Here is a 27,813-nt window from a genome sequence, read left to right as displayed (position 1 = left end):
TCATGCCAGCATGGAGAACAGACATTATATGACACACACACACACATGTATGAGAAAGGAGGAGAGAGATATATAAAGCATGCTTCAAAACTGATCCTTTCTACTAAATCCTATACCCAAGTTATTGATCAACCTCAAGCTATTGTAGAAGGCAATTGTTGAAGGTGCAGTGCATTGGGATCAAGGCCAGAAGCATGTGGTTGTGAAGTGAACTTGTTAAACACACAATCACAGCTGCATTCACAGGCACAATTGATGCAGAATGTAACAGCATTCCCATCCTTATTGTGATAGTAATATTTAAGGGTGGTTCAGGCATTTCCTATCTTTAAGGAGTTTTTGTGATGCACTTGGTCAGTGTTTCATATTTTGGGATCATATAAAAGGTTATCAGAGACAAAGAGGTCTTGCATTTGTAGCAGCTATCGTTGTCATCAGCATCATTTTAATGTCCACTTTCCATGCTCGCATAGGTCAAACGGAATTTGTTGAGGCAGATTTTTTAAGGTTAGATGTTTTTCCTGTTGCCAACCCTCACTCATTTCCAAGTAAGGTAATATTTCCCCCATGACCTATTTTTATGGAAGATTGGAAACTGACACTCATTTACAACAATTATCTGATGTTTCTGCCTATCAAATCTACTCGCAAGGTTTCAGTTGGCCTGGGACTATAAAAGACACTTGCCCAAGGTGCTGTGCTGTAGGTCTGAAATTAAAACCAAGTGGCTGGAAAGCAAACTTCTTACCACACAGCTGTGCCTGCTCAGAGGTTTTTTTTATAACTAATGAGGGTGAGATACAAGACTATAAGGATTTAGCTTTAGTACTGTCCAAAGCAACATAGTTGTATTGTCCCCATTGAGGGATGCTCAGAACCATCTCTGTTCATGGATTCAGTTTTATGTCTGACCTAAAATGTTTGAACTCTGTGGATGGTGCATGTGTGTATTAAAAATATGACAGTAAGATGGCCATTAATTATCATCATCATTTAACGTCCGTTTTCCATGCTAGCATGAGTTGGATCGTTTGACTGGAGACTGGCAAGCCAGGAGACCACACAAGGCTCCAATCTAATCTGGCAATGTTTCTACAGCTAGCTTCCCTTCCTAACACCAAGCACTCCGAGAGTGTAGTGGTTGCTTTTTACATGCCACCAGCATGGGAGCCAGTCAGGCAGCACTGGCATCAGCCATGTTCAGATGGTGCTTTTTAGATGCCACTGGCACAGGAGCCAGTCAGGGGGGGGGGGGGGGCTGGCATCAACCACGTTCGGATGGTTCTTTTTACGTGCCACTGGCACAGGGACCTAGTCAGGTGACTCTGGCAGCAACCCACGCATGAATGGTTCTTATTGCATGCTACCAGCACTGGTAACAGCCACGACTACAATTTCCATTTGGTTGTGATTTGATTTGATTTTGATTTACTTGACTCAATAGGTCTCCTCAAGCACGGCATGTTGCCTGATGATTCAACAGTACTTTTTAAATGGACTGGTTATGCGACACTGGTGTAGGCTACAGCTGTGATTTCACTGTCATTGCCTCTGTGAGGCCCAACAAAGAATTGGAAACATTAGGTAGCCTTGGGCTGTATCAGTGTTGATAGAATATGGTTAGAGAAAGAGTTATGTTGATGATGCAGTCTGACAGGGAGATTCCAGTCCAAAGAATGAGAGACAGATGAAGACTACAGATAGGTACCTTAGCTAGAAGATTCTTGTTAGACATGGCTGAAGGTTTTATTAATGTTAATTACAACATTGTTTTCCTGAAGTAAGTCAATGGTGAGGGATCACTGCTAAGTGATATAGGAGAGGAAGTCTCTGCTAGATCTAGCTTTATGAAAGCCTACTTGATCATTTGTCAGTAAGCATTTTTCTTGCATGAGTTATGTTATAAGGACACAGCACCTTTTGTTTTTAAATTTTAGTCAGAGTAGGAAGGACCTGCCTTTGGCTCTTTTCAGAGCTTCCAGCAGTAGTAGGAGGAAGGAGAAAGTTATCCTTATCAACTTGTCTAAATATCTGTAACACTGAATTCCACCCAAATGAGTTGTTATAGATGCAAGTATTCACTATGGGTATGGGTAAGAAGTTCACTTCACAACTATGTGGTTCTGGGTACAATTCCACTACACAGCACTTAGAAGAAGTGTCTACAACCACTCTACTTATACCTTACAAGTAAAATTTTGTATACAGAAACTGTGCAGAAACCTGTCATATGTTTGGGGTACATGTGTATCTTTCTCCAATATCTTGGCAAAGGATGTAAACCTTAGTGTGAAAACTTAACTTGCTTTACTAACAAGCTTTCTTGAAATATTTGCTCTTAATCTAGTTAAGACACTCCTTTGTCACTTCCTTCCAAAATACTCTGAACAAGTGGCTGAACCATTGGAAACCTTGAGCAACAATGCTACTATATACTAACTCTCTCTCTCTCTCTTTCGGAGAGGCACTGAGCACCTACACGCACATATACACACACGGCAGTAACTTCCGCCTACCGAAATCAATCACAAAGCTTCAGTCGACTCGGGGCTATAGTGGAAGACACCTGCCCAAAGTGTCACGCAGTGGGAATGAACCCGAAACCATGTAGCTAGGAAGCAAGCTCCCTAACCACACAGCCATGCCCACGCTTACTGTAATGATGAAATCAAAAATAGATATCTCTGCTAAACAGGTTAACAAGTGTTAAGTTGTAGAGCTCATAGAGTTAATGTTCCCTTGCTAGAATTTCAAGACATTGCAAAAGAGACCAGCAAATCACACCTGTTGCTGGAACCACACTGTATCTAAGGTTGAAACACTTAAATCTCTAATGACTTGGAACACAGTTTCATACATAATAAGCTAAGAACAAGTTTCTGTTGTAAGTAATAGCAGTGCTGTAAAATCATTTGTTTTGTTCCCTTAATGCTGAATTTCTGCTTGGCCACAGATCATGAGCCCTGGCAAACTATTGATCCTACATACACTACATGAATATGGAGTTTCCAGTGGTGTCTCTACCATCTAAAGGAGTATAGTACTCATCATCAAACTATATTATAATGTTTTACATTTTAATATTGGCATATAGGTAAATAGACATTGTATTATAGTTTGCTTTGTTTAATCAGTAAGCTGAAAATACATCTTTGTCTTCTTCTCTTGACTACAACTTACAGGACACAATTTTTCCAAAGTTAAAATACTACCTAGAAGTGATGACTGTAGTGCATGTGTGTGTGTGTGTATGCAATAAATGAAAAGCTGATTTATTGCTTTCAAAGATTATATGCAATCAAAACTGCATCACAAAAATAAGCTTTCTCTTTGGAGCCCAAAACTACTCTGTCTCTGATCAGTTGTTTGAGTAAGATAGTGAGTGTTGCTCACATATCTGGGACAATGTTGCTACACATATATGCAAACATCCTAGACCACATCCAAAAGAAAGTGGTTCAGATGATTATTAACAACACTGTGTAACATGATTTTTGACCTTGGGTAGCAACTGTTATTTCCTATTTGCTTACCCCTATAAAGTATGAAAAATGGCTAATATTTCCTTCAAACTTTCCTTTTGTTACATTTATTAAAACCCCAGAGAACCCCTCTCAACACATGGCTATGATGCACTTCTGCTACTCCTGTTTGTGATCAGAAATGTACATATTGTCAGCCACTAAGGGACATGCTCGAGTGGTTATAGTCAAACAACTGACAAGCAAATCTGTAGTGTTGAGCAGAATGTTTGCAATAACTATTTCTGTTTCAACTCAGCACTAAATTTGTCTGAAATGTAATGGACAATATGTCAGTTTCAAAACATCAATGTCCAGGTCACAAAAGAAGAGTTTGAAGGGAATAATAGCCATTTCCTTTTATTTCTAGATGGAAGCAAATAGGAAATAACACTTACGGACCAAAAACAGAAAAAAATGATAAATAGAAATTTTGTTAAACAGTGTAATTGTGGTGTCAATAACTGATATGTTGCTTTCTTCAGCCTTTCTTACTATGCCAATAATAATGTCTGCTTTTCTGAACTCATATGCTGTGTACCCATTTCACACAAGTCCACATAAAGCATTTCTTACTGTGTCTTAGATCCCACTCCTTAAATACAGCACTAAATCTAACTTTGCAAGCCTTTCTTCTCTGAACTATTACCCCTGGAATATTTCTACACCATTCCACACAAGTCCACATAAAGCACTTCTTACTGTGTCTTAGATCCCACTCCTTGAATACAGCACTAAATCTAATTTTCCAAGCCTTTCTTCTCTGAACTATTATCCCTGGAATATTTCTACACCATTTTTTTTTCCAGCAACTTTGCTCTCGAAAAGTTCAGACAATATCGTCTACATCAGTTTCAGTAATCTGACCTGCAAAGTTCATGGGAACAGCTTTCTCTTTTTGAATCACTAATTAAATAGTAAAAAGATATGCAGCCTCTACTGAGATTATAGAATCTTTTAATAAAATCTGTAAAGGCTATAAGAAGGAAATCCCTTTTGGTTTCTTATTAGTGATTAGCTTGCCAGACAGACCCTGGCAATCTTACTTATAATCTTTGAAGAGCTAGAACTGCTGTCTTTCTTTCATTTCTTTTCATCTTTACCCTGAAGAAGGACTCTGAAACACTGGATAATCCACTCCCCATGGTATTTACACTACTCTTTCTGTTGCTTTATCCAAATACTACAAGTCTTGCCTATGCAGACCACCACAAGTCTCCTTAGATTCAGTCATATGATATATACCTTCCCTAAGAGTAGTTGTGACATGAAGTGAAATGGTTACAAGTAGGAATCAAAATTAGTTTATAGCACCTCTCTACCATGCTACATGTACATGCACACACACACAGTGAGTCTCATAACACCTTTAAGACATTGTTTTATGTAGTGTCCATACCAAGGGCAAATCAATGTAATAGAGCCCATCTTTTCAAACTTTATAGATAGTAAGAATTTAACTTAGCATTGCAAGATTAGTGAAACAATCATCAATTACACAATGCTCCTGCTTTTTACAATAGTGAGTTTTACTCAATTCATGAAACCTAACTAAATTAAAATGGGTCCCTAGATTCTTTTAAACTAAATTATTTTCGCCATGGATCTTACTCAGCATTGGGAACAGTTGATGAATTGTAATCCTTTCAATTGGAAGTCTGAAGTACTAGCAATTTAACTACCTGTTGCTCTCAAAGGTGATAAAAATAATAAATGAATAAAAGAAAATAATTTTTTAAAAAAATAAGCTTTACCTGAAGATGGCTAGCAGCTAAGAGAATGTCATCTATATTATCGCTTGTTATTTCTAACAAGCCAGTGTAAGCAAAGTTGATAATGGCTTGAACTCCTATAGCTGTAAGACCACGCAATGTTACAGAGTCCTCACGGCTTTCCTTCATACTTCCTGTCAACATGGCATGAAAATAGTCACTGCTTGCAGCCAACAAAGTTTTATGAACAGATATGCTCTCATTTTCAACATATATTGTATAGTCAAATAAATGCTCATCATCTCGTAACTTCTGATATCCTTTCATCAACTTGCTTCCGTGACATTCCGATTGCATGTCAATCATGGGAATTAAACTATCGAATTCAGACCTTCGGCATTGTTCCTTTGGTTCATTTGGCCTGACATCCTGTTAATAGAAATAAATAATAAAATAAATATGATATATAAATTTGAATGTGCATATGTGTGTGTATATATATAAATATATATATATATATATATATAACGGGAAGGTTTATGAAAATAAACAAAAGACGAAGGCAGGTGGAGTACAAACAAACAAATGTATTAGTATGGCGCTCAGGAATAGAAATAGAACAAGTCTTTTACGTTTTGAGCCTACGCTCTTTGACAGAAAGATACACAGAAAAATAACAAGGAGAGAAAAAATGTGTGTAGGAGCTAACGATTTATATACATTATTTATATACACACATATATATATATATATATATATAGAGAGAGAGAGAGAGAGAGAGAGAGTGAGATAAACCTAAACAAGTGTTGGCAATAGAAGGGCTACTCAGTTGTAGAACTGCCCTAATAATACTTGTCCAAACCATGCCAGCAGAGACAAAAGAAGCAGGCTTCCCATTCAAAACTCATGCAACCATGGAAAAATAAATATACATTGATGTGTATATAGTGCAATGAGCACAATTAGATTTCATAACCATTGTTTTAACATTCACTTTTTCATTCTTGCATGGCTCGGGTGGAGCTTGAGGTAAATTTTCTACAACCAGATGCCTTTCCTGTCACTGACTCTCACCTATTTGCAAGTAATATTCCCTATGACCAAACATTGTTTTCATGGAAGACTGGAAATGAAGGACACTGCTTGCATGATGGTGGCATTCATTTACAATCATCACGTGAAGTCAAACCAAGGAGACAGTAATACACACACATACATCAGTTTCTATCTACCAAATCCATTCGCAAGGCTTTGGTTGGCTCAGCGCTATAGTAGAAAGGTGGCGACCTGGCAAAAACGTTAAGCATGCCGGGCAAAATGCCTAGTGATATTTTGTCTGCCATTACGTTCTGAGTTCAAATTCCGCCAAGGTTAATTTTGCCTTTCATCCTTTCGGGGTCAATTAAATAAGTACCAGTTACGCACTGGGGTCGATATAATCAACTTAATCCATTTGTCTGTCCTCGTTTGTCCCCTCTGTGTTTAGCCCCTTGTGGTCAGTAAAGAAATAAGTAGAAAACACTTGCCATGAGGTGCCACACAGTGGGACTGAACCTGAGACCATGTAGTTGGGAAGCAATAGATATGTTTCGCTCTTATTACACCTCTTCAGAGAAACGATCTATATTGGCACAACTATGAATGATTAATATATATATATATAAAGAGGGGATGTATTATGTCTAGATGAACCAATGAATGCCTTGACATAGTTGCTTTGTGTGGAAGTTAGAGAAAGAAAGTTTTCCTCAAATCCAACCAGTCTTTTAAGTGGCACATTGGAAAATGTACAACAACTAAGCTTTGAAAATGAGTGCTAGATGCTGAAAAGTAAACATCTCAGAAAATAATTTTATAGTCTTACTACTACTACTACTACTACTCAAAAAAATTTTTAATTTATAAACTTGTAAATATTAACAGGAAATTTCTTTATTAATATTGAATATTCCACTGATGAAATGGTCAATATATATATATGGTGGCACGTAAAAAGCACCATCCGTTCGTGGCCGTTTGCCAGCTCTGTCTGGCACCTGTGCAGGTGGCACGTAAAAAGCACCCACTACACTCACGGAGTGGTTGGCGTTAGGAAGGGCATCCAGCTGTAGAAACACTGCCAGATTTGACTGGGCCTGATGAAGCCTTCTGGCTTCACAGACCCCAGTAGAACCGTCCAACCCATGCTAGCATGGAAAACGGACGCTAAACGATGATGATGATATATATATATGTGTGTGTGTGTGTGTGAGAGAGTATGTATGTACTACAATGCTTATTGGTCAAGATATGTGTTAAGCATTTTAAATATGGCACAATGGTCAAAGACATAACCATAGCCATGTGTTTGGCTTAGAAAAAAGCCAGATGTTAAAACAATAATGATGACAAAGGTTCTGAAATATCAGGCACTCATTCTTTGTTTACCACTTCTTGTGGTAATCATTTTTTCTCTACACATCATTAAAAAAAGAAAAAAAAAAGAAACCCTTGTCCTTTGTACTATAGACACAAGGTCTGAAATTTTGGGGGAGGGGATGAGTCAATTACAATCAACCTGTGTTTCACTGGTATTTAATTCATCAACCCCGAAAGGATGAAAGGCAAAGTCGACGTCAGCGGAATTTGAACTCAGAACATGAAGGCAGGTTAAATACTGCTAAGCATTTCGCCCAGCATGCTAACCATTCTGCCAGCTCACCACCTTAGTAGTAGTAGTAGTAGTAATAACAACAACAATCCTTTCTACTGGAAGCACAGAGCCTCACATTTGGGGGAAGGGATTAAGTCGATTACATTAATCCCAATGTGTAACTGGTACTTATTTAATCGACCCTGAAAGGATGAAAGATAAAGTCAACCTTGGCAGAATTTGAACTCAGAAGGTGAAGATGGACGAAATATCGCAAAACATTTTTCCCAGTGTGCTAATGATTCTGCCAGCTCGCCACCTTAATAATAATCAGTTAATTGTTCACAGTTCTCAGGTGCAAAACAACTCATAAGAAAAGGGTAAAAGAGGGGACAAAACAGAATCCGGTGAAGAAATACTACTATGATTGTAAAAAGTACAAGCACAATACACAGCATAAAATGCAAAAAGACGGGAGTGGCATTGGCAAATTTGGGGAAGCTTGGAATTTTTTAAGGATACAGTGCCCTGATAGCAAACAACCAACAGAGGTAGATTATCCCATGCTTTGACAATTCTGAGCATGAAGTGTTTCTGAAAGAAATGGCTATTGTGCTGGCGGGGGCTCTATCCTTTATATGAATGCATCCATGGGTAGTAGAGATATTGATTTTTAAAAAAAGTGGTCTAAGTTAACTGTTGGAAGATGATGGGTAATCTTGTGGCCTTCTACCAAGTCAGCTGCTAGATGCTGAAGCTTAAGTGTGTTGATGCCCAGAGAACCAGGTATAGTAACTAATGGAGATATTCATCTAGTTGCACATTTCTGGACAGCTTCCTGTAGATTAGTATTTAGAATGTGATAGGGGTTCCAAATAAGAGATATACAGGCACCATAGCCATATATAGCTTTAAATAGATAGCTATTGAGCAGTTGAGGGAAGTGTTACTGAATGCTGCCAAAATACCTTTGAATGTTTTCACAATTTGAGAAATGTAGTATTTTAATAAATTTGGCATCTATTTCATTAATAGATGCAACAGAGAACCAAGAACAGATCTATGCAAGACTCCTCATACCATTGCAGAGGTACACAATGTCCCTGTGCTACAACTATTTTTTTTCACCCAATGAAGGACTTTAACCAGTTATAAAGATTAGCCCATTGCCAAGAGCTTTGCTGTGGCACAATTAAATGCTTTGGTGACCTCTAGATAGACAATATCCACCCATGCGGTGCCATCTGTAATTTGAATAACGCCTTCAAGAAATTTAATAAGTTGTACACAGCAGCTGGAGTTAGAGATAAGTACAAATTGTGAGAATTGAATAAGGCTATAGATTTCCGGAGTATCTCTCCGATGTAAAACTCCAATTTTTTGATGTAGCTAATGAGACTGACAGGTTGATAATAGACAGGTGATGTGCAGTCACCTTTTACAATAAGAATAATGATGGAAATTTTATACTGCTTGAGAGACATATAAGTAACACAATTTAGAGCTAAGGAAACAGTATTGCCTTTATACTTTAGATTCAGATGATATTGCAACATTGCAGGTGTAAACAGATATCATGCTATTTGGTTAGTCACAATGACAATGGTACATTTGGATTTTCAGCAGTAAAAGTGCTACCATAGAATTTGACATTAAGCTTTGAGCACTCCTTGGGATTATCAGTAATCTGACCTGTATGGCTAATGCAGAAAAGGCTAACTAGAGAGTGATACCTCTGTTTTGTATGCATAAATATTTCTAGAACACTTTACTGTCTGGGTTGGTTGTTATACATTGTTCAAATTAAAGTATTGCCCTTTTAGTCAACCGCTTAAAATGGTTGTATGCTATGGTGTGCTTTCTTTTATTTCTCTTCTATGTAATCTGTATTTACATTCAGCATCTTGTCATTCTTTCCTGGCAAAGCAGACTACTGCAATCTCCAAAATTGCATATCTTACAGATATTTCAATTTACTGACTCTGGGAGACTGGAAAGCAAGAACTTCAGAAGTTGAACTTTAATAATAAGGTATCATCAATTATTCTAGCAGCTAACCTGTATCTACACCCTCTCTACATCTAATAATAATCCTTTCTACTAGAGGTATAAGGCATTAAATTTGGTGGGCAGGGGGCGTGTCAATTACATTCACCCCAGTGTTCAACTTGTCCTTATAAAAATAATGACTTCTGATTTAAGCAAGAACATCAATTTTAAGGGAGAGACAGCTAGTTGATTACATCAACCCACACAAATAGAGTGGTATTTATATCGTCAAGGAGACATTGGATAGGGACATTATACAATGAACCTATCAAAAATTAGTAAAAACCATGGAAAAAATTTTAGAGTAACTCACACACAGCTGAGAACCCATTAAGTAGTTTAGGTTAGTGCATCCCTGATATTGACTGTCTGATACTTGTCAAAATTGCTATACTTCAAAATGCCTGTGAGCATCTTTGGTGTCAGAAATGAATATGAAATTTTCCATATCCTGTACAATACTTCATAATTTGTAGACTGTAGTTCTCAATAGTAATTTATCATTTGAGTATTCCTCACATTGGACTCATCTCATTTTCAACACATTGCTATTCTCTTTGTCTTCTTTCACTTCATATAGTAGTTCTGACAGTTTGTTTTGCTCATATTGAAACTTTCTGGGTACAAAGGTTCTCATTTGTATTCTGGGAGCTGGATGTGATAGAAGATTTCTTGTGTCCTCAGAGTAGGGTTATTCTAAATTATCATACTTACTGTAGTCTTCACTAATACTCTATCTTTAAAATGTTTCATGAATTCCTCTCAAATAACCATGACATCTATTAGTTTCTTGACAAATGCATTATACAAGTTACAGTGTGTTATACATGCTCCTCCACACAATTTCAGAGTGTTTTCTCACACAGACACAAGATTAGAAGTTTTGGAGAGAGGAAACAGTTGATTGTATCAACCCCAGTACGTGCGTTATACTTTGTTTTCTCACCTCTGGAAGAATGAAAGGTGTATTTGACCTTTGAATTTAATTTTGACTCAGAATATAAAGAGCCATAACTAAATAGTGCAAGACATTTTGATCCACTAATGATTCTACCAATCCATGATTTCTCATATTGATACAAGGAGATAAATTTGGGGGAAGAATATAGTCAAATAGATCAACAGCAGTACTTACTTCATATTCTGCCCTCCAAGACCCTTAAATTGAAAATAATATGTATTCACAGACCAAAGAGAAGAATGGAATCAATGTGACCCAGTGTAATACTGGTGTTTATTTCACTGACCTTGGAGAAATGAAAGGTAAACTTGGTCTTGATCAGATTTGAACACAAAGAAATCTAACTGCATTACATTATTAGTCTGCACTATTATTTGTAATTTCCTGTCCTGTAATAATACTGGTTTCTACTGATCATTAAATTTTGATGGGAGGGAGTTAGTCAATTACTTTAACCCCAATACTTGATTGCTTTTTTTATCAATTCAGAAATGATGAAAGATAAAGTTAACTTCAGAATGTAGAGTCTGAAGAAATATTGCCAAACATTCTGTCAGCCTGCTTATAATGTTAGACAGAGATCAAGGTAAATTGATTGGATATTATTGTCAAGGACTACTAGTAAAAAAAAGGTCTTCTGAGTGATATGTCAGTGCCAATAAAGAATTACAGATTTCTAAAAGAAATGGAGAAACTACCTTGAGATAGAGATCTAGAATCAGAGACAAACATAAACTATTGTCTTAAGATGCTGATAAATGTGTAAACAGAATGCCAGGATTTGCACACATACAGAAATAGCACTACCAGACACTGCACACACACCTTACATAGAATACTTTCAATATAATTGGTAAAACAACATTATAATACACAATGCTTACTACAGAGTTGCACTCAGCTGTGCAGTGAAAGCATGTAATGAAAAAAGGAACAATTGAAATAATAAAGATTTCTAACATTTCAGTTCAAAAACAAGTACATTGTATACTTATTTGTCGCCAAAAAGTTACAAAAAAGGTTGGTGATTTGAAAAGCATCCAGCTGTTAAGCACTGTCTCAGAAAAACGGTCTATTCCATACCATCATGGAAAAAGTGTCAAAAAGCAATAGATTGTCAGAATCAATAGATCAGTATTTAATTATATCCAGTCATTTTCAAATCAGGCAAAGATAGATTGTTCCCCTCCTTGCCAATTTCTTAGAGCATGGTTGTGTGGCTAAAAGGCTTACTTAGCAATCATGTGGTTTTGGGTTCAGACCATTTACATGGTATCTTGGGCAAATGTCTTCTACTATAGTCCCAGGCTGACCGATGCCTTGTGAGTGAATTTGATGGACAGAAACTGTGTGGGAACCAACTGTATATATATATTTATATATGTTTGTGTTTGTCACTCAACTCAACTTGGCAACTGCGGTTGGTTTGTTTATGTCTCCATAAAATAGTGATCCAGCAAAATAAACCAATAGAACAAGTACTACGCTTAAAAAAAGGATTAGGGTTGATTTGTTACACTAAACACTTTGAGGTAGTGCCCCGGGATAGCCACAGAGTCCAGTGACTGAAACAAGTAAATGATAAAAGATAATTGTTATTGTTATCCTTTAAATAAAATTAATTTTGCAGAATATACATAAATTCAAAAATTAAGAGGCAGATTGAAACACATGCACTCACACATACAGGAGAAAAATAAACAAAAACATTAGACCTAATATTTTTACACATTTTCAGTTGTTTGATACTGATCAGTTCTAGTTTAGCATTCCATTTATGACCATTATGTTTATGTTTTTAATTATTTTCAGGTATCATGTATCAAGTTACAACTATATTATGTTATGCATCCTTCCTTATTTTTTAAGCTAGTAGAATGTGGGTTGAAAGTGGTTTAACAGTTATTTCTAGCAGATTAACTCACCACATTCCAAACCCATAGTTGGCTTACATTTTCACAAGTTGTTCATATTTATATTCAATTCAGCCCTGGTCCAGTTGATCTACAATCAAAAGTGTTCTAACCATGACTATTCCATCTTTTTCTTACCCTTTCTTTTTCAGAGTGCACATGGGACTGTACACATTATCTAATGTGTCCTTCACTTTTTAAAATAGTAGGTACTGATTTGAAAGAATTTGGGCTCTTATCTCTAGCAGGCTGAGCAACCATGTGGAAACTACTTTCACTGTGATATATGCAACAATGTCAGTACATTTGTCAAGGCACAAGTCCAGATAGATATTCAGGAGATAGCATAAATTGAATTCTGTGGCATTCATTTCTTTTATGGGGCCTCAACAAGCACAAATGAAGTAGTGGCTTTCAACAGCAAATTGAAATCAGATCTTTGTCACCACTTACAAGCTTTATGACAATGTGACCAAGGCAGGTTATTACTTTCCTGTGCAGCATGTGTGTATATACTGCAGGGCAGACTAAAGGTAACTTAATGTGAGGAAAAGGGGTAGCGGTGACATTCATGAGTCTTAATCTGGTGTCCTAAATTAGTGGGTAATTTGGCTGATTGGGATGATTAGAGGGAATTTAGTATGGTTAATAATATTAATTTTTAATTGTTGTAGGTTTACTAAGTGTAACTATGTTGCTTTATTTGCTATGCTAATACCAAGGGAAAAGGTATGGCTGTCACATGTTTTGCGTTTGGTTTATGTATCCCACGACTTGGTAATGAATGAATGACAGCGTATTGTATCAAACAATTTATTTATCCCTAGAAAAAACTACGATGAAGTGTCAGTTCTTCGATCCTTTTTGATCCAATAAATTTGACAATGGGTTATCACCATCAGCTTTACTTGTTTCAAAGGTCTGGAAGGGGGGGGGCGGTTGAGAGCGTGAACACGCCTTTTCCTAAAGACATTTGCGGTGTAAAGTGAAATATTTGAAATCTATAATTATATGCAGCTTTCTAAGGAAACAATTACAGCATTTTTTTTTGTACAGTGTTGGAACAGTATCCTATATCAATATTTCTCGGAGCTGCTGTTTTTCGCATTCGTCTCAGATCCAGCATCAAGTGCATAAGTACCGAAGAACTTGCGTTCACTCGCTTCCGATCTCGTACTGGTTTTCTTGCAGCTCGATAAGTGACTACTATTGTACCGACCTAGTAGGAGTCATGTTCTCGTTTAGTTGATCATCAAAATTTGAATAAAGATTTCGTGCGAAGGAATATGTAACCTCATAAGCTTTCAGCGGTTATAATTATAGAATACAAAATTTTTTTCCCCCCATTCTGATTCTATTAAATAAATTACCATCATCGTCAGCATTAATCGACTAAAGCTACTGACAAAGATTTGTCGCAGATGATGCTTTTATTTGTTCGATATTTGTAAAGACCGTATAGATGAAGAGACTTGCTTCATTTATAAACTTTGCGTTGGAAGTAGAGGTGGGGTGGGGATTATCCAATTATTTATTTACATTATTTCAAATCACATGAAAAGTTGCTTTTATACAATCTACAATATAGATTTAGATACATCGCACAACAATAAAATAAAAAGAAATGTGAAAGCTATGAATATTTTCCTACAAAAAAAGTTAAATGTAAGAGGAAAACTATACAAAGCAGTTTCAATCTCATTTTTTCATGCTTACTAGTTGCCTAATTATCATGTGCTTGTGTATGTATGTATGTATGTATGTATATATATATATATATATATATATATATATATATATATATATATATATATATACACGCATACACACTCCGATCGTTTTTCTTTCTTTGTTCTTTGAAGATACGCATTTGTAGTGTGCGTACATAAAATCTTCGCTTTATTTCATATAATATATATATATATATATAAAAATCTTTCATATTTGTTTCTTTATATCTGTCTGAAATACACTTTGTGATAGTCGATTGTTAATTCTTCCAAATAGAATTTGTCTTCACGACAATAAACAACCGAAACACAAGACGAAAATACTTCCTTTTACTCAACATTTATCAACATATGTCAATATCATATGTCGACTTCTCTATCAGACAACACACACACATTATATATGTCTTTCTACGTATGTTCCGGAATTATTTCTTTTTGAGATTTCATTCCACACTTCACACTTTATCTTAATTGTTCTACCAGATCGGGAAGATATTCACAAAACAAGAGTTTGCAGTCCAAGGGTGTATACATACATAAGTATGTATAACGTTATAATTATTGTAATACATAAGCAGATCAAGTCCGAATGAAAGTGACTTGCATTGCAAAGCTTCTTTTAAAGCACAATCGCGTTCAATGGATACAATAGAGAATATTATGCACATGAAATGATATATATATATATATATATTTAAACAAAGTAAAATTTTTTAAAAAGTCTAATGTGTAAAACATAACACTTGCGTAGCGAAATTTGCATATCCATACTAAATTTATAGAAAACCAAATTTCAGAAATTGTTAAATATAATTTCTATTAATATAGAATAATAGAAATAGTGCAAGCTTATAGCAGATAATACAACTTGCTGTTTTAAAAATAAATCTAATTTTTTTCTTTTAAGGTTGTAAAATATATATATTCTTATTGATAAAACATTTCTTGCTCATCGGTCTAAATAAGGAATTAAATCGTTTTAAAACCATTTGTTTTGCTGCTTTTTTAAAAGTCCTGATGAAAAAATGTGGACAGTTAGGGCGAAAATACATAAAATTTATGCGTAAAGATAATCGGATATACATTTATATCCATTACAAGGGAATGTAAATGTATATTTCTAAACAATAGGATATTTCGAATAACACTACATAGAATTCAGAATTTAGAGCTATTAAATAATAAGAAGAATCCTATTTTTGTTGAAAAGATATTTAATCGATATAGAAATTATGCATGTATAAATTAAATAATCGGTAATATTTGCGAGTTTATATATAGCGGTAGGTAAAGCTGTATTGAGATTAAGGTATATACGTCAGAGAAAGAAAGTGATCATGTGTTTTATATATATATATATATACATACATATATATGCATGTGTGTGTACACACACATAACGATCGTGTATTTATATACACACAACGATCGTGTATTTATGGATGTAATATTCACCAATGATCGTTTGTGTGTATATGCTCATCTCTTCGCATACAGTCAGAAAAATTGATCATGTATGAACATTGCAAGAGGTGTGTATTTGTGAGTATAAATACATATCAATGATGATCGAGTGTGTATGTATGTATGTATGTATATATATATATATATATATATATATATATATATAAGAGAAGAGATCGTGAGCTCTGCGTAGAGATTCTTGCTATCAAAATAAAGTATAGAATAGTCTACATAATTATATACTAAGTACTCATTTGAACTATGATCTTTCCAGGTCTATACTGTAGATATATATGTGTGAAGTAAAACATATTCGATCTCTGAATATATATATATAAAGTAGAAAAAGTTGATCGTAAGTCGATGAAGATCTGATTTATATACGATTAATGTTACGTTGAAGGTGCATGATTTGTGACTCACCAGAGTATCATCAGCACCATCAGAGACTTGCCCGTGCTTGCCCAACGCCATGACGAACAGTTTTAATAGTTAATGTCGTGAGTAAACAAATAAAAGAACCTCAACGAGATTTGCGAAACCTACGAGATTACTCTTACACTAACGAGATTCTCGCCGATTGTTGTTCACAACGTCTTTGTTCTAACTTGTGATATCCATTTTATCGATGTTGTGGTGTTCATGTCTATTTAAGTGCGCTTTGACTTTTTTTTCGTATATAAGTTTAGAGGAATGACAGTCACGCAAGGAGCTGTTTTGGAGTTTGCGTTAGGTATTCTCCCACCTCTTCTTGCTTCGCTCAGTACAGTGCTAATCGAGTAGATCTATGATAAAAATTAAAAAAAGAAAGAAAATGGCATTCTAGCTACGACTATCCCGGCTTTGTTAGGGGCTATGTAGGATTATACAATGTAACATATCTTTCGATTATTGAAAAGGGTCGAGTGTAGTTTGAGTGGGATTGGGCTGTCATTTCTATCACGTTGAGCCACTACATGTTTTCCGCCGGTTGGTTTATTTAACCGACTGCCAACTCAACCCTGATAGAGTAGACCGATGATCAGCAGACTTATCCAGGTTGCATAATCCAATGCGGGTGGTTTTGTGGCTTTTTCGTTTTGTTTCGTTGAGCGTAATTTAAGAGAAATTTGGTTGCTGCTTTCGGCTACTGGAATGGTCATATAATATCTTCAGGAGAAAAGGTTGGAAATAGAGCAGCAATGCTATTTGAATGGATTAAGTACAATGACCTATAAGTAGCTGTTAGATATGTTTCACATAGCTTTCTAGTGTCCTTTTAAAATAAACATACTGGATAATGTAACCTGCGATAACCCTAAAAAAGATGAGAAGTTAGGGTTGGCCTAAGACTGAAACAACTGGTTATAAGGGTTTAAGGCATTTGTAATTTCTTTCTGAATTGTCGCTCCTGTTATTGTATAAAAGAAAAGTAGTAAATGAAAATCAACAGTAAAATAAAAAATCTGAAATGTTAGAAAGCATTCCATTTGACAAATATTTCCAGGATCAGCAGAACATTAGATAAAACGCCAATGATGTTTAGTTAGGTTCAACTCTTGCCCAAGATAAATTCTATCCTTTTTCAGAAGTCGATAAAATAAGGCGAATGCAATAGAATAGAAAACTAAAACCGAGGCAGAACAACACTCGCAGGGAAGTTAACACTTTTTATTTTCTCCGAGCAGTTTGATTTACAAGTTCTAAAATTTAGGAAGCTAAGAAGAAATCACTTAAAGCAACTCTCATACATCAATTCAACACAGTATTCTTTGCTCTAGCTTGAGTTTCCTTCAGTTTTGGATTTGTATTATGTGGATCATTTATCTAATTAAGTACGTGTACCTTAAAACAACTTGTTATTTAGACATTTCTTAATCATTCTGACATGAATCTAGATTTCATGTTAGAATGATTTAGAAATATTCAGTTTTAGGAAATCGCAAAACATTATTTATTGCATAAGACACAAGGTTAGAAATTTGGGAGTCCCCAGAAAGATGTAAAAGCAAAATGGGTCTTGGCGGGATTGGAAACCAGAACATAAAGAATCGTAACTAAATATTGTTAGGTATTTGGTCCGATGTTCTGATGATTCTGTCAATCCATCGCAAAATTTAAAGGACCTTAATTTTCTGAAGGAAAAAAATTGATATTAAACATTCTAATATGTACTCAGCTTCATTCGGTTCTATAACAAAAAACATTAAGACATTTCGATAGATTTCTACTATTAATAGCTAATTTTTAAGTGATTGCAACGACCTGACCACATGGAGACTATTTTCCTTTTTCTCATTGTTTTTAATAATCAGGATATTATATATATATTTTATTTCTCATTGTCCATTTGCACCGTGGTTGCTGTTTAGTCGAATTTTGCATACCGGATCAGAAATGTTTCAGCCATGACTTTTTTTTTCTTTTTCTGCAAACGGTGCATCCAGGAACGCATCATTCACTGTCTCCAACTCTTTTTTTAAAAGACAGTAGTAATCCATAATTTGTGAGAGAATTAAACAGTTGTTTTAAGCGGAGTGAGCGATGTGGAAAGAGTGGACGCCTACCGCGGTGGACTTGATATTGCTTTAACGACTCAAGGGAGACAACAACAAAGTAGTTTTCTCCCGTTACCTTTTTCATGATCATCTTTATTTGGTTTAGGCAAATATTGTATTTTTTTTATTCTCCCACTCTTTTATGCTATAGGTATGAAGAAGCAAAATAATGCTGCAAATAAAGTGGAAAAAAACCCCAAAACAAGGAGCCAGCTAGTGGTTGTCTTGAATTTAAATCCCTTGTAGGACACTATTATATGTATATCATTTCATTTATATATAAAGTATACTAGCCATCTCAATATGGCTAACCACTAATGGTGGGTATTACTGTAGCTTGTAGCTCCAGGTGATCATCGTCTCCTAAAGCCAGCTGGAGACGATGATCTGGGGCTACAAGCTACAGTAACACCCACCCTTAGTGGTTAGTCATATTGAGATGGCTAGTATACTTTACATTGTCGTGCAGTTACTGTTTACATCTCGTTCAGAGATTTATTATTGATTTCATTTATCTACTTCCATTAACAATAAGTTGTAACTCTTCCCTAAATGTCAGATATGATGCCTCCACATGTTATCCATAGAGAAAGCATCATTGTTTGTGTAGCCCTGTGAGCCAATTCTACATTTGATGATCCAGTCTTAGATTTTGTGATCAGTGGCTCATCTACTCTAAAGTATTCTACACTCAAGCACTAATTACACATCTGGAATTCTCCAATATCTATAATCATTGTTTTTCTAGTTGGTATCTCTCTCTTCTTTCTTTCTTTCTCTCTCTCTCTCTCTCTCTCTCTCTCTCTCTATATATATATATATATATTATATATATATATATATATATATATTTATATACAATATCAGACAAGTCTACCTAATGGCAAGAAACACAGATAAGGTAAGCAGCATCAAATTCCCTCATTACCCAAATGCCATATATAAGAGGAGGTTCCAAATAATGGTGGTGCTCCAACATGACCACAGCTTTGCAACTGAAACATTCTTAAATTATTTATATATATATATATTAGAAATATTGAATTTCTAAATCTCTCAGAGAGACATGAGCAGTGGTGGAGCGATATAGTGGTTGTATACTGTCAACTCAACGTGACAGTCCCGTAAGGGAATTACACCTCCGCCATTTAGCCCTAGGAAACATCGTTTCCTGTATACAACCACTATATCGCTCCACCACCGCTCATGTCTCTCTGAGACATTTAGAAATTCAATATTTCTAATTTTGGTGATCAGTAAATAAATTTTACTGAAAATAGGATATATTTGCAGAGAGGCTGCAGCCATCTCAGCTAGCGAGACTTGCTACCCTGGACTGATGACGAGCAATACACTCAGAAACATGTCTTCAGGTGCTAGTCCCAGCTGGCAGGGGTGATTACCTCCCCTTTGCAAATATAAGGACACAGAAAATGTGTCAAAGCCAACAGGAAACGTCGATGTTTCCTAGGGCTAAATGGCGGTGGTGTAATTCCCTTACGGGACTGTCACGTTGAGTTGACAGTATACAACCACTATATACATATATATATGATGATGATAATAATAATATGAAGGAATATTATTCCAAACTTACAGGGAAAAATTCAGCTTAGAAATACTAAATCAAATTTCACAAAATATAATATATGTATATAAATTAGAAAAAAAAACACCTTTTATCAAATCAATAATGAAAAATTAAATTATACCATCTAGAAAATTACATATTATAGAAAGATTAAATATAAGATAAAACATATAACGTTGAATTAAGTAATGTGCAAAATAATAAATAAAACATATATTTAGTAGAATAACAACACATGTTTCGTGGCTATATTTAAGAAATGATAATAGTAAAAATAATAGTAGTAGTAGTAAAATCACTTCAATATAAACATAGCCACTCTTCAGGTTAAAGATAACAACAATAATAAAATAATTAATTAGATAAATTAATAAATATACGTAAAAAATCTTGTAAAATACGAAATATTTTAACAAATATATTCTTGTTTAAAAAATACGATACAATTAATTAAAATATTCTACTTTTGAAACACGCATTGAGTCGAAACAGTGGCAGCTGAAGAAGGGGAATGTTCCTTGTGTTGTTTGTCGTGTACTCTGTTTTTTCATTGTTAAAAAAAGTCTGTTTCCTTGTTTGGTTTTATGTTTTCGTTTCTCGTTGTGTTCTACGTTTATTTGTGGTGTCCTGTACTCATGTATGCATGTATATATACATATAGATGTAGGTATGTACATATATGTATGTATGTATGCATATGTTTTATTTATTAAATTGTTATTATATGATTGAACGTACGCGTCGTTTTCTTCTTCTTCCAAGTAAGCTTTATATATATATACTAGCAGAATTGCCCGGCGTTGCTCGGGGCTGAATTGCTTGAAAGTAATGTTAATGATTGCCCTGAATTATGATGATTATTCAGGCAAATATTGATATAAGTTCACGGCGAATGAATGTATTTGTAAGTGTATAGAAAGCCGTGTAAAGGTGTTCCTACCCCCTCGTAGAATGGTGTAAGAATTGAATGTGAGGTTGCCTTGAAAAGAGCCATGTTATTGTTATCATAATTGTAAGAATTCGATAGTCGTGGAAGGCGATGTAAAATGTTCGCAGGTGAATAGGATCTCTTCGTTTTGCACGAACGGCAGCGGATGTGCTGTTACAAAACTTGATGCTGTGTTAAAAGAGAGTGGATTTCATATGTAGGCAAGAGAGGAATGAAGCATGGGTAAGTAAATATGTGTAATTTATAAAATATAGAACAATAGCATCTACTCACCATATGTCAGACCGGCAAGACTGTAGTGGTGCTGATTAGGTGAATCACAATACAGTGGTGGAGATGTTTTCATTGATGGGCGTTTTGATTAAATTTGTTGTGTATAAAATGATCTGTTGATTAGTTTCGAAAGTGTATGTTGCGATCGTGTTGTCGCTCATGTAAACTTTAACAATGAGAGTGTAGATGTAGGGGGTAGATGTGTCATGTACGTTGGATATAGAAGATGAGGCTGGTGGTTTGATGATGAATGGATAGAAATAGAGTTGAGCGAAGGACAGGTGTTGGTTAAGTGTGAATTAATGTTATGAAACGCCTAGAAATGTAAATGCCATCATAAAAGAGAGTTGTATGTAAGTGAAATACTAACGTGTTTGAAAATGATGAAACGTAGTAATCCTATAGAACCTCCTTGTACACAATGTTTTTTGTTTTTCATTGTGGAAGGAATGCGAAAGCATCACTGTTGCTGCCGACACGCGAGCAGCCAACATAAAGCTGACCATGAGAGAAACATGGCTCTCCCAAATGTATTCCTGTCACAGACAGTGTTTGACCCTGCGCTTTGTTAATTGACATTGCGAAACATGGCCTTACTGGGAACTGGGACCTCCGAAATATGAAAGGTAGGTCTGCTCCTGATGGGAAAAGATGCATCCTAGGTATGAGCACAACGTTGCCTCGACCGCACCCTGTGATAATGGTGGCCTCAATCAGATTGGGAGATAAGGACTTAACGATCAAACGTGTGCCATTACATTGTTTTGGGGGAACCAAATTTCTAATGAGCATTATAGGGGCACCAACTTTAAGTTTGAGAATGTGTGGTGGTAGTCCGGGGGGCTCAAAGGAATTGAGTACCTCTATTGGATAATTGATGACGTCGTCTGGGTCAGGAGTTGTATCAATAGACTTATATACATAGACATCCCCAGGAATGAGTTTTAGCATTTCATCATTAATATGGTGAACAGTTTTATTCCTCGGGGCCAGAATAGCCCTTTGGCCAATCCAATCCATATTCTGATAATTAGCTTGTAGATCTGGGAAGACTGCATCTCTGAGATCAGAAGGCGTGTTAACAATGGTACAAATGGAATTGATGGCAATATTACCATTTTCATCCCCTGGTATTTTGCCTTCGCCAAGTGCAAGGAGGGTGTGAGAAAATGCTGCTGATGTGATATCACGTCGCATATGAGCACGCATATTGGTGTGAAGTTTGAGAGTCTTCACCAGTGGCCACAATGTGGATGACTTAAGACACGCACTTACAGCATCAGCTCTAGTCCCTTTGGGAATAACGGGAAGTGTTTGTCGGAAGTCCCCTGAAAGAAGAAGTGTTATGCCTCCCATGGGAGCTGAAGAGTGTTTGATGTCTCTGAGAGATCTATCTAGTGCCTCAAGAGCACCTCTGTGGGCCATTGTGCATTCATCCCAAACGATAAGCTTGCATCGTCTGAAGACTTCTGCCTGATCGGAGCTGTTACTGATGTTGCAAGTTGGTGTCTCAGTCTTCGCTAAGTCAAGTGGGAGTTTGAAAGTAGAGTGAGCTGTCCTGCCACCTGGCAACAAAGTAGCCGCAATTCCAGATGATGCCACAGCTAGGGCAATGCCTTGTGTTCGCCTAATCTCAGCCAATATTAATTTGTTGACAAAAGTTTTCGCAGTGCCCTCAGGAGCGTCCAGGAAAAAAATGTCCCCAGCTTTGGCCCGGACTGAATTAACAACGGAGTTGTAAGCGAACTTCTGTTCTGGAATGAGCTTTGGCTCATTGTCGGCTATGTACTCGGCAAGCTCGTCAACATTAAAACATGTCTCACGCAGCAAATGTGAAGACAGAGTGTTTGTGCCTTCCCGGTTTGTTGAAGGTAGGCCATAGACCGGCAAGGCACTACCACCCATATCGAGTACAGTATCTTCGATTTCAAGCAGCGCCCTGTTGTAAATGAGGTCAGTGTACCCGACCTCCATTGATGGATGTAGCGATTGAGCGTGACGCAGGAAATCTTCAGACATATCATCTTTGTAGGTAAGCCATAAAGAGGCGGGATTAGCCAAGTCACACCATAGTAATAGAATAGCGAAAAGCGATCTGATTTTTTTAGGAGATTTGAATGAAAGACCTTCTGCCATAGTGGCGCCCCATTGTGAATCATCCTCCAAAAGTCGACGCCGAAAACAGGCTTCACGGAAAGTATCACATAATACACCATCAACAGTTCTGATGTCTTGAAAACTTTGTGGGCCTAAAACCTCATGGAGGAGAAGGCGCAGGTGAAAACAGTCATGTTGGTTTGGAGGTACAGTGTAGACTCTTCCTAGACAACTGTTAAACTTGACACCAGGACGTCCTTCAACATCCTGACCCGACTTCCTACGCACCCAATTGTTGTTTGACCACACGTAGTAGGACGAGACCTGAGGGTATAAAAGTGTTTTAGCAAATGTGTCAAGTTGGCAAAGCCTAAAGAAACCGGTCAAAGTTGTTTGTTTTGGATTTGCCGCCAAAACAGCTGCAGTCTGTTCAGTAAAGTAAGTTCGTTGGCCATTTTCCAAATGAACCGCTTGTTGTATGATGGCGGGGTGCCTTTGGTGAAGTGGAAACCCGAATATCCGCCAAAAAGCTTATGTACACTGCTTATGTACCGACCTGCCATGTACTGTGACACCTCGTCCATGCTATTGTCCTTTTGAAGGCCAAACATGGCAGCGTCAGAACCCTTGTTAACATATTTACATATATACTTTATAGACTTGACTGAATGACAGAACTCCACATTTATGTGAGCGTTAAAAGTTTTCATCAGAAATGGACAGTACGGCACTACCCACCTATTATCCACTTGATGACCCTGTAACGTTATAGTGAATCCACCATTGTCAGGGTGCCTTCTTCTGTACAGTGGGTATTCGTCGCGGCCGGTCTGGGTCTCGTCCACGAGCCTCTTTGGGTACCGTTTAGTGCACACGTGGTCTTTGTGACATGAGGAGAACTTTTGAAAACCAGGACCGCACGGACCGTGTACCATGTGTGCCTTCACAATGTCGTACAGCTGCCGGTCAACAGTTGGGTCTGGAATTTCTGCTGCAATGAGATCATCAAGAACTGTTGGGTCTATTTTGTTTACCAACCAAAGCAAAATGTGCGCGTGTGGCAACCCTCTTTTCTGCCACTCAACAGTATACCTGTGGCAGTTAACAGGCCCAAAAACCTGGCCTTTTTTTATTAAAAGAATGAGCTTAGCCAGTTTCTGCCTGAAAACCCTTGCAATAATATCATGGCGATGACAGTACTGCTGCCCTGGGAGCAGTTCTCGCGTTACCTCAACCCACTTTGGGTTACATGTAAAGGTAATGAATAAGTCAGGTCGCCCATAATGCCGAACGTAAGTCATAGCGTCTTGTGTTCGCTCGTGCATGTACCGTGGGCCCCCTGTATAGGTTGAGGAGAGAATGCACATTTTGCCGATATTGCGGGCGTCAGTGTCATTCCTGATGCCATCACGCAAATGGATGTAGGAGTCTGAGCGCAGCTGCTTCTGATTCAATTTGATGAAGCCCAGTCTCTCGGACTCCATCTTTGCAGCCATGTCAACTGCAAACTGGTGAAACAGTTCCCGTGATCTGTGCAGGGGGTTGAAATTATTATGCCTTGTCATGAAGCGGTATGAGTAAAAAGCCATACATGAAACAGTTTTAGATGTCGCGGCCGAGGGCTCGTTTGGTTTGTGGTGAGGAATGCGGAAATGGTACCCGTCTTCTCCATACGGAAAAAGAAGGGGATACTGCAGGGCGTCATATGACCGATGCGTCTCATTAATACGCTGAAGACCACTGTCGCGGCTTTGAAGAACTATGTCCCGCTGCTTGTGCTGTTCACCATGGAGAACTATGGCCACTTCATTGCACAAAGGAGCGTTATATCGCCGTGCGTGCTCCCCAGAAGGCCTTTTGTCAGCATCGATGACAATGGTGAATGTTGGTGAAGGGGCTGTTTCCAAGGCGTATTTAAAACTGCGAATATAGCTGTTGTGGTCATGAAGCATGTTTTGCAGAGTGAGCAGCACATCCCTGTTGAAATTGTCAGCTTTAGTGTTTGCAGGTTGTGGAATTACGTCGAAACGCAAATCAAGTTGCCTATTGTAATTTGTAATAAAATAAATTTGAAGGAACGAAGGTTTGCAATTTTGTCGTGGCTGGAGTGACCCAATAAGGTGGTACACCTGGCCCTGGACCTTGAAAGTAGGCATCCAACCAGTTTCTCTGACAACGTTAGCCCCGAAAGAAGTCATTTGAAATGCACAATTGTATTTCCTGATGAGTTGAAGGAATTTTGATGACCTTGAGGTGGAACCAGTAAGTAATTCCTTCAAAGGGTCTGGCAGCTCCCGAAGAGGGGGCAAGCTGACCTTACCGTTTAAGCAGCACATCGCAGGTGGTTCCCCAGCCCACTTTTTAGCATTGCAGAATTGGCAATTGAAGAACATTTCCCCAATATTTATGTCAGTGTGCATCGAGTAATTGAAGTTGGGCTCATACTTGAAAGCATGTAGATGCCAGTAAGGTCTGTTTGGACTCGTCAGACCGCGGCGTCGACTTCCGCTGGAATGTAGAACGTCTGAGTCGTGGGAATGTGTCGAAAATGTTGAAGCAGCAGTAGCCGCAGCGTTTGTAGCCAGTCGAGTGGCCCTTTGTTGTGGGTCCTCTGAAGCCCTTTGTGCAGCAACAGCAGAAGCCTTTATGACGCTGCGCTTCGACCTTGTTTCCGGACCGTCTGAAGCCGTGGAAGCAGCATCGTATGAAGCAACCGCAGCGTTTGTAGCCAGTCGAGTGGCCCTTTGTTGTGGGTCCTCTGAAGCCCTTTGTGCAGCAACAGCAGAAGCGTTTATGGCGCTGCGCTTCGCCTTTTTCGTCGCTGCTGCTGCAGTATGGCGGCCGAGGCGACTTCTCTTTTTCGGTGGCATTTTATGTGAAAAAGAAAGGGTGAAAGTTACTTAAAGATAGAAATTGTAATGTGAATGAAATGTGGAAAAATGTAAAGCGTGGAAGGAAAAGAAATAAATATTAGCAGCTGAAAGAAAATTTTTATGCAAGTATAGCGACAGAGTGTGTAAAATGTATAGAAATTTGAGTTAAAAGCCAGAAAAGAAAGTTAGATTTGCAAGAAAGGAAGTAGTTTACGTACATGTTCGAAATGCGAAGTGTTTTAGTTGTTTAATCAAATATTTGCGTAAAGTGTATAGAAACGTAAATTGAAAATGAATTGAAATTTTTAAGAAAGGAGTTTGTTTACATACTTGTGTGAAATGGCAAATGTTTGTGCAGTTGTCCGAAATGGAATCCAGGGTAAATGTGTGGAACTGATGTATTATAATGAATAGTCCTTCTTGAACTGAAAACCAGTGGTGTAGCATAAAAGACGATAAGGGATCTTCTCGCCAAAATGGATGACCAGTCTGAATGGCTCACACCTGTCACACACAGACACACAGACACACACGCACACACAGCACACACACACACAGACACACACACACACACGTTAGCTTACAATGTCTGTCAACAATTGACACTGTTGTATATATTAGTGTGTCTATGTGTGTAAAGAGGAAGTGGGAGTGAAATGTTAAAATATTGAGTTTTCTCGAATTTTGTCTTAATTGGGGGTGAAATTGAAAGAAATTTTGTATGGCATGAGCGAATGGAAGTACTTTGAAAAATCACAGGTAAACTCTAATTGAAGAAATTGTGTGAGGAGTAAATCGTTATGTATTTATTTGTTTCTGTTTGCTGTGTTTTTTTAAGGAGGAGAAATTAGAGTGATAGCATGAGTGAATCAGATCGTAGTTTCACTTTAATCGTTGCAAACTTGCAAAGAGAAAGTCGTAGAAATTAGAGTGATAGCGTGAGTGAATCAGATCGCTCCCTTTTTGTGTGTGTGCGTGTGCTATAGCCCACACTAAGAAAAGCACTTGACTAACACACCACAATGTGAGTTTTCTCTAAATTTTGCTTAATTGGGGTTGAAATTTTAAAAACTGGACCTGGCACGACCCGATGCATTCTACTCTTAAAAATGCTAGGTAAATTGTAATTGAAGAAATCCTATATTGTAGATTTCTATAAGAGACAAAGGGAAGCAGATAAAATCTGCCTTTTATAAGATACAAAATCTCTTATTATAAAAGGCAGATTTTATCTGCCTCCCTTTGTCTCTTATAGAAATCTACAATATAGGATTTCTTCAATTACAATTTACCTAGCATGTTTAAGAGTAGAATGCATCGGGTCGTGCCAGGTCCAGTTTTTAAAATTTCAACCCCAATTAAGCAAAATTTAGAGAAAACTCACATTGTGGTGTGTGAGTCAAGTGCTTTTCTTAGTGTGGGCTATAGCACACACACACACACACAAAAAGGGAGCGATCTGATTCACTCACGCTATCACTCTAATTTCTACGACTTTCTCTTTGCAA

At 37.2% G+C, this 27,813-nt stretch overlaps 1 protein-coding gene across 1 annotated transcript in view; it reads right to left on the bottom strand.

Annotated features, from left to right (window-relative positions):
* The window catches only part of LOC115210437 (kelch-like protein 9), a 31,471-nt gene extending 14,533 nt beyond the window's left edge, over window positions 1-16,938 (bottom strand). The window contains exons 1-2 of the mRNA XM_029779042.2: window positions 16,409-16,938; window positions 5,276-5,662 (exon numbers count right to left, since the gene is read on the bottom strand). Coding sequence (XP_029634902.1) covers window positions 5,276-5,662; window positions 16,409-16,459 — 438 coding nt within the window. The 5' untranslated portion in view covers window positions 16,460-16,938. The remainder of the gene's footprint in view (window positions 1-5,275; window positions 5,663-16,408) is intronic.
* Between the last annotated feature and the right edge of the window lie 10,875 nt (window positions 16,939-27,813).

Source organism: Octopus sinensis, linkage group LG1, assembly GCF_006345805.1.
Source record: "Octopus sinensis linkage group LG1, ASM634580v1, whole genome shotgun sequence".
Classification (NCBI taxonomy): domain Eukaryota; kingdom Metazoa; phylum Mollusca; class Cephalopoda; order Octopoda; family Octopodidae; genus Octopus; species Octopus sinensis.
This window is presented reverse-complemented; position numbering and strand designations above follow the sequence as displayed.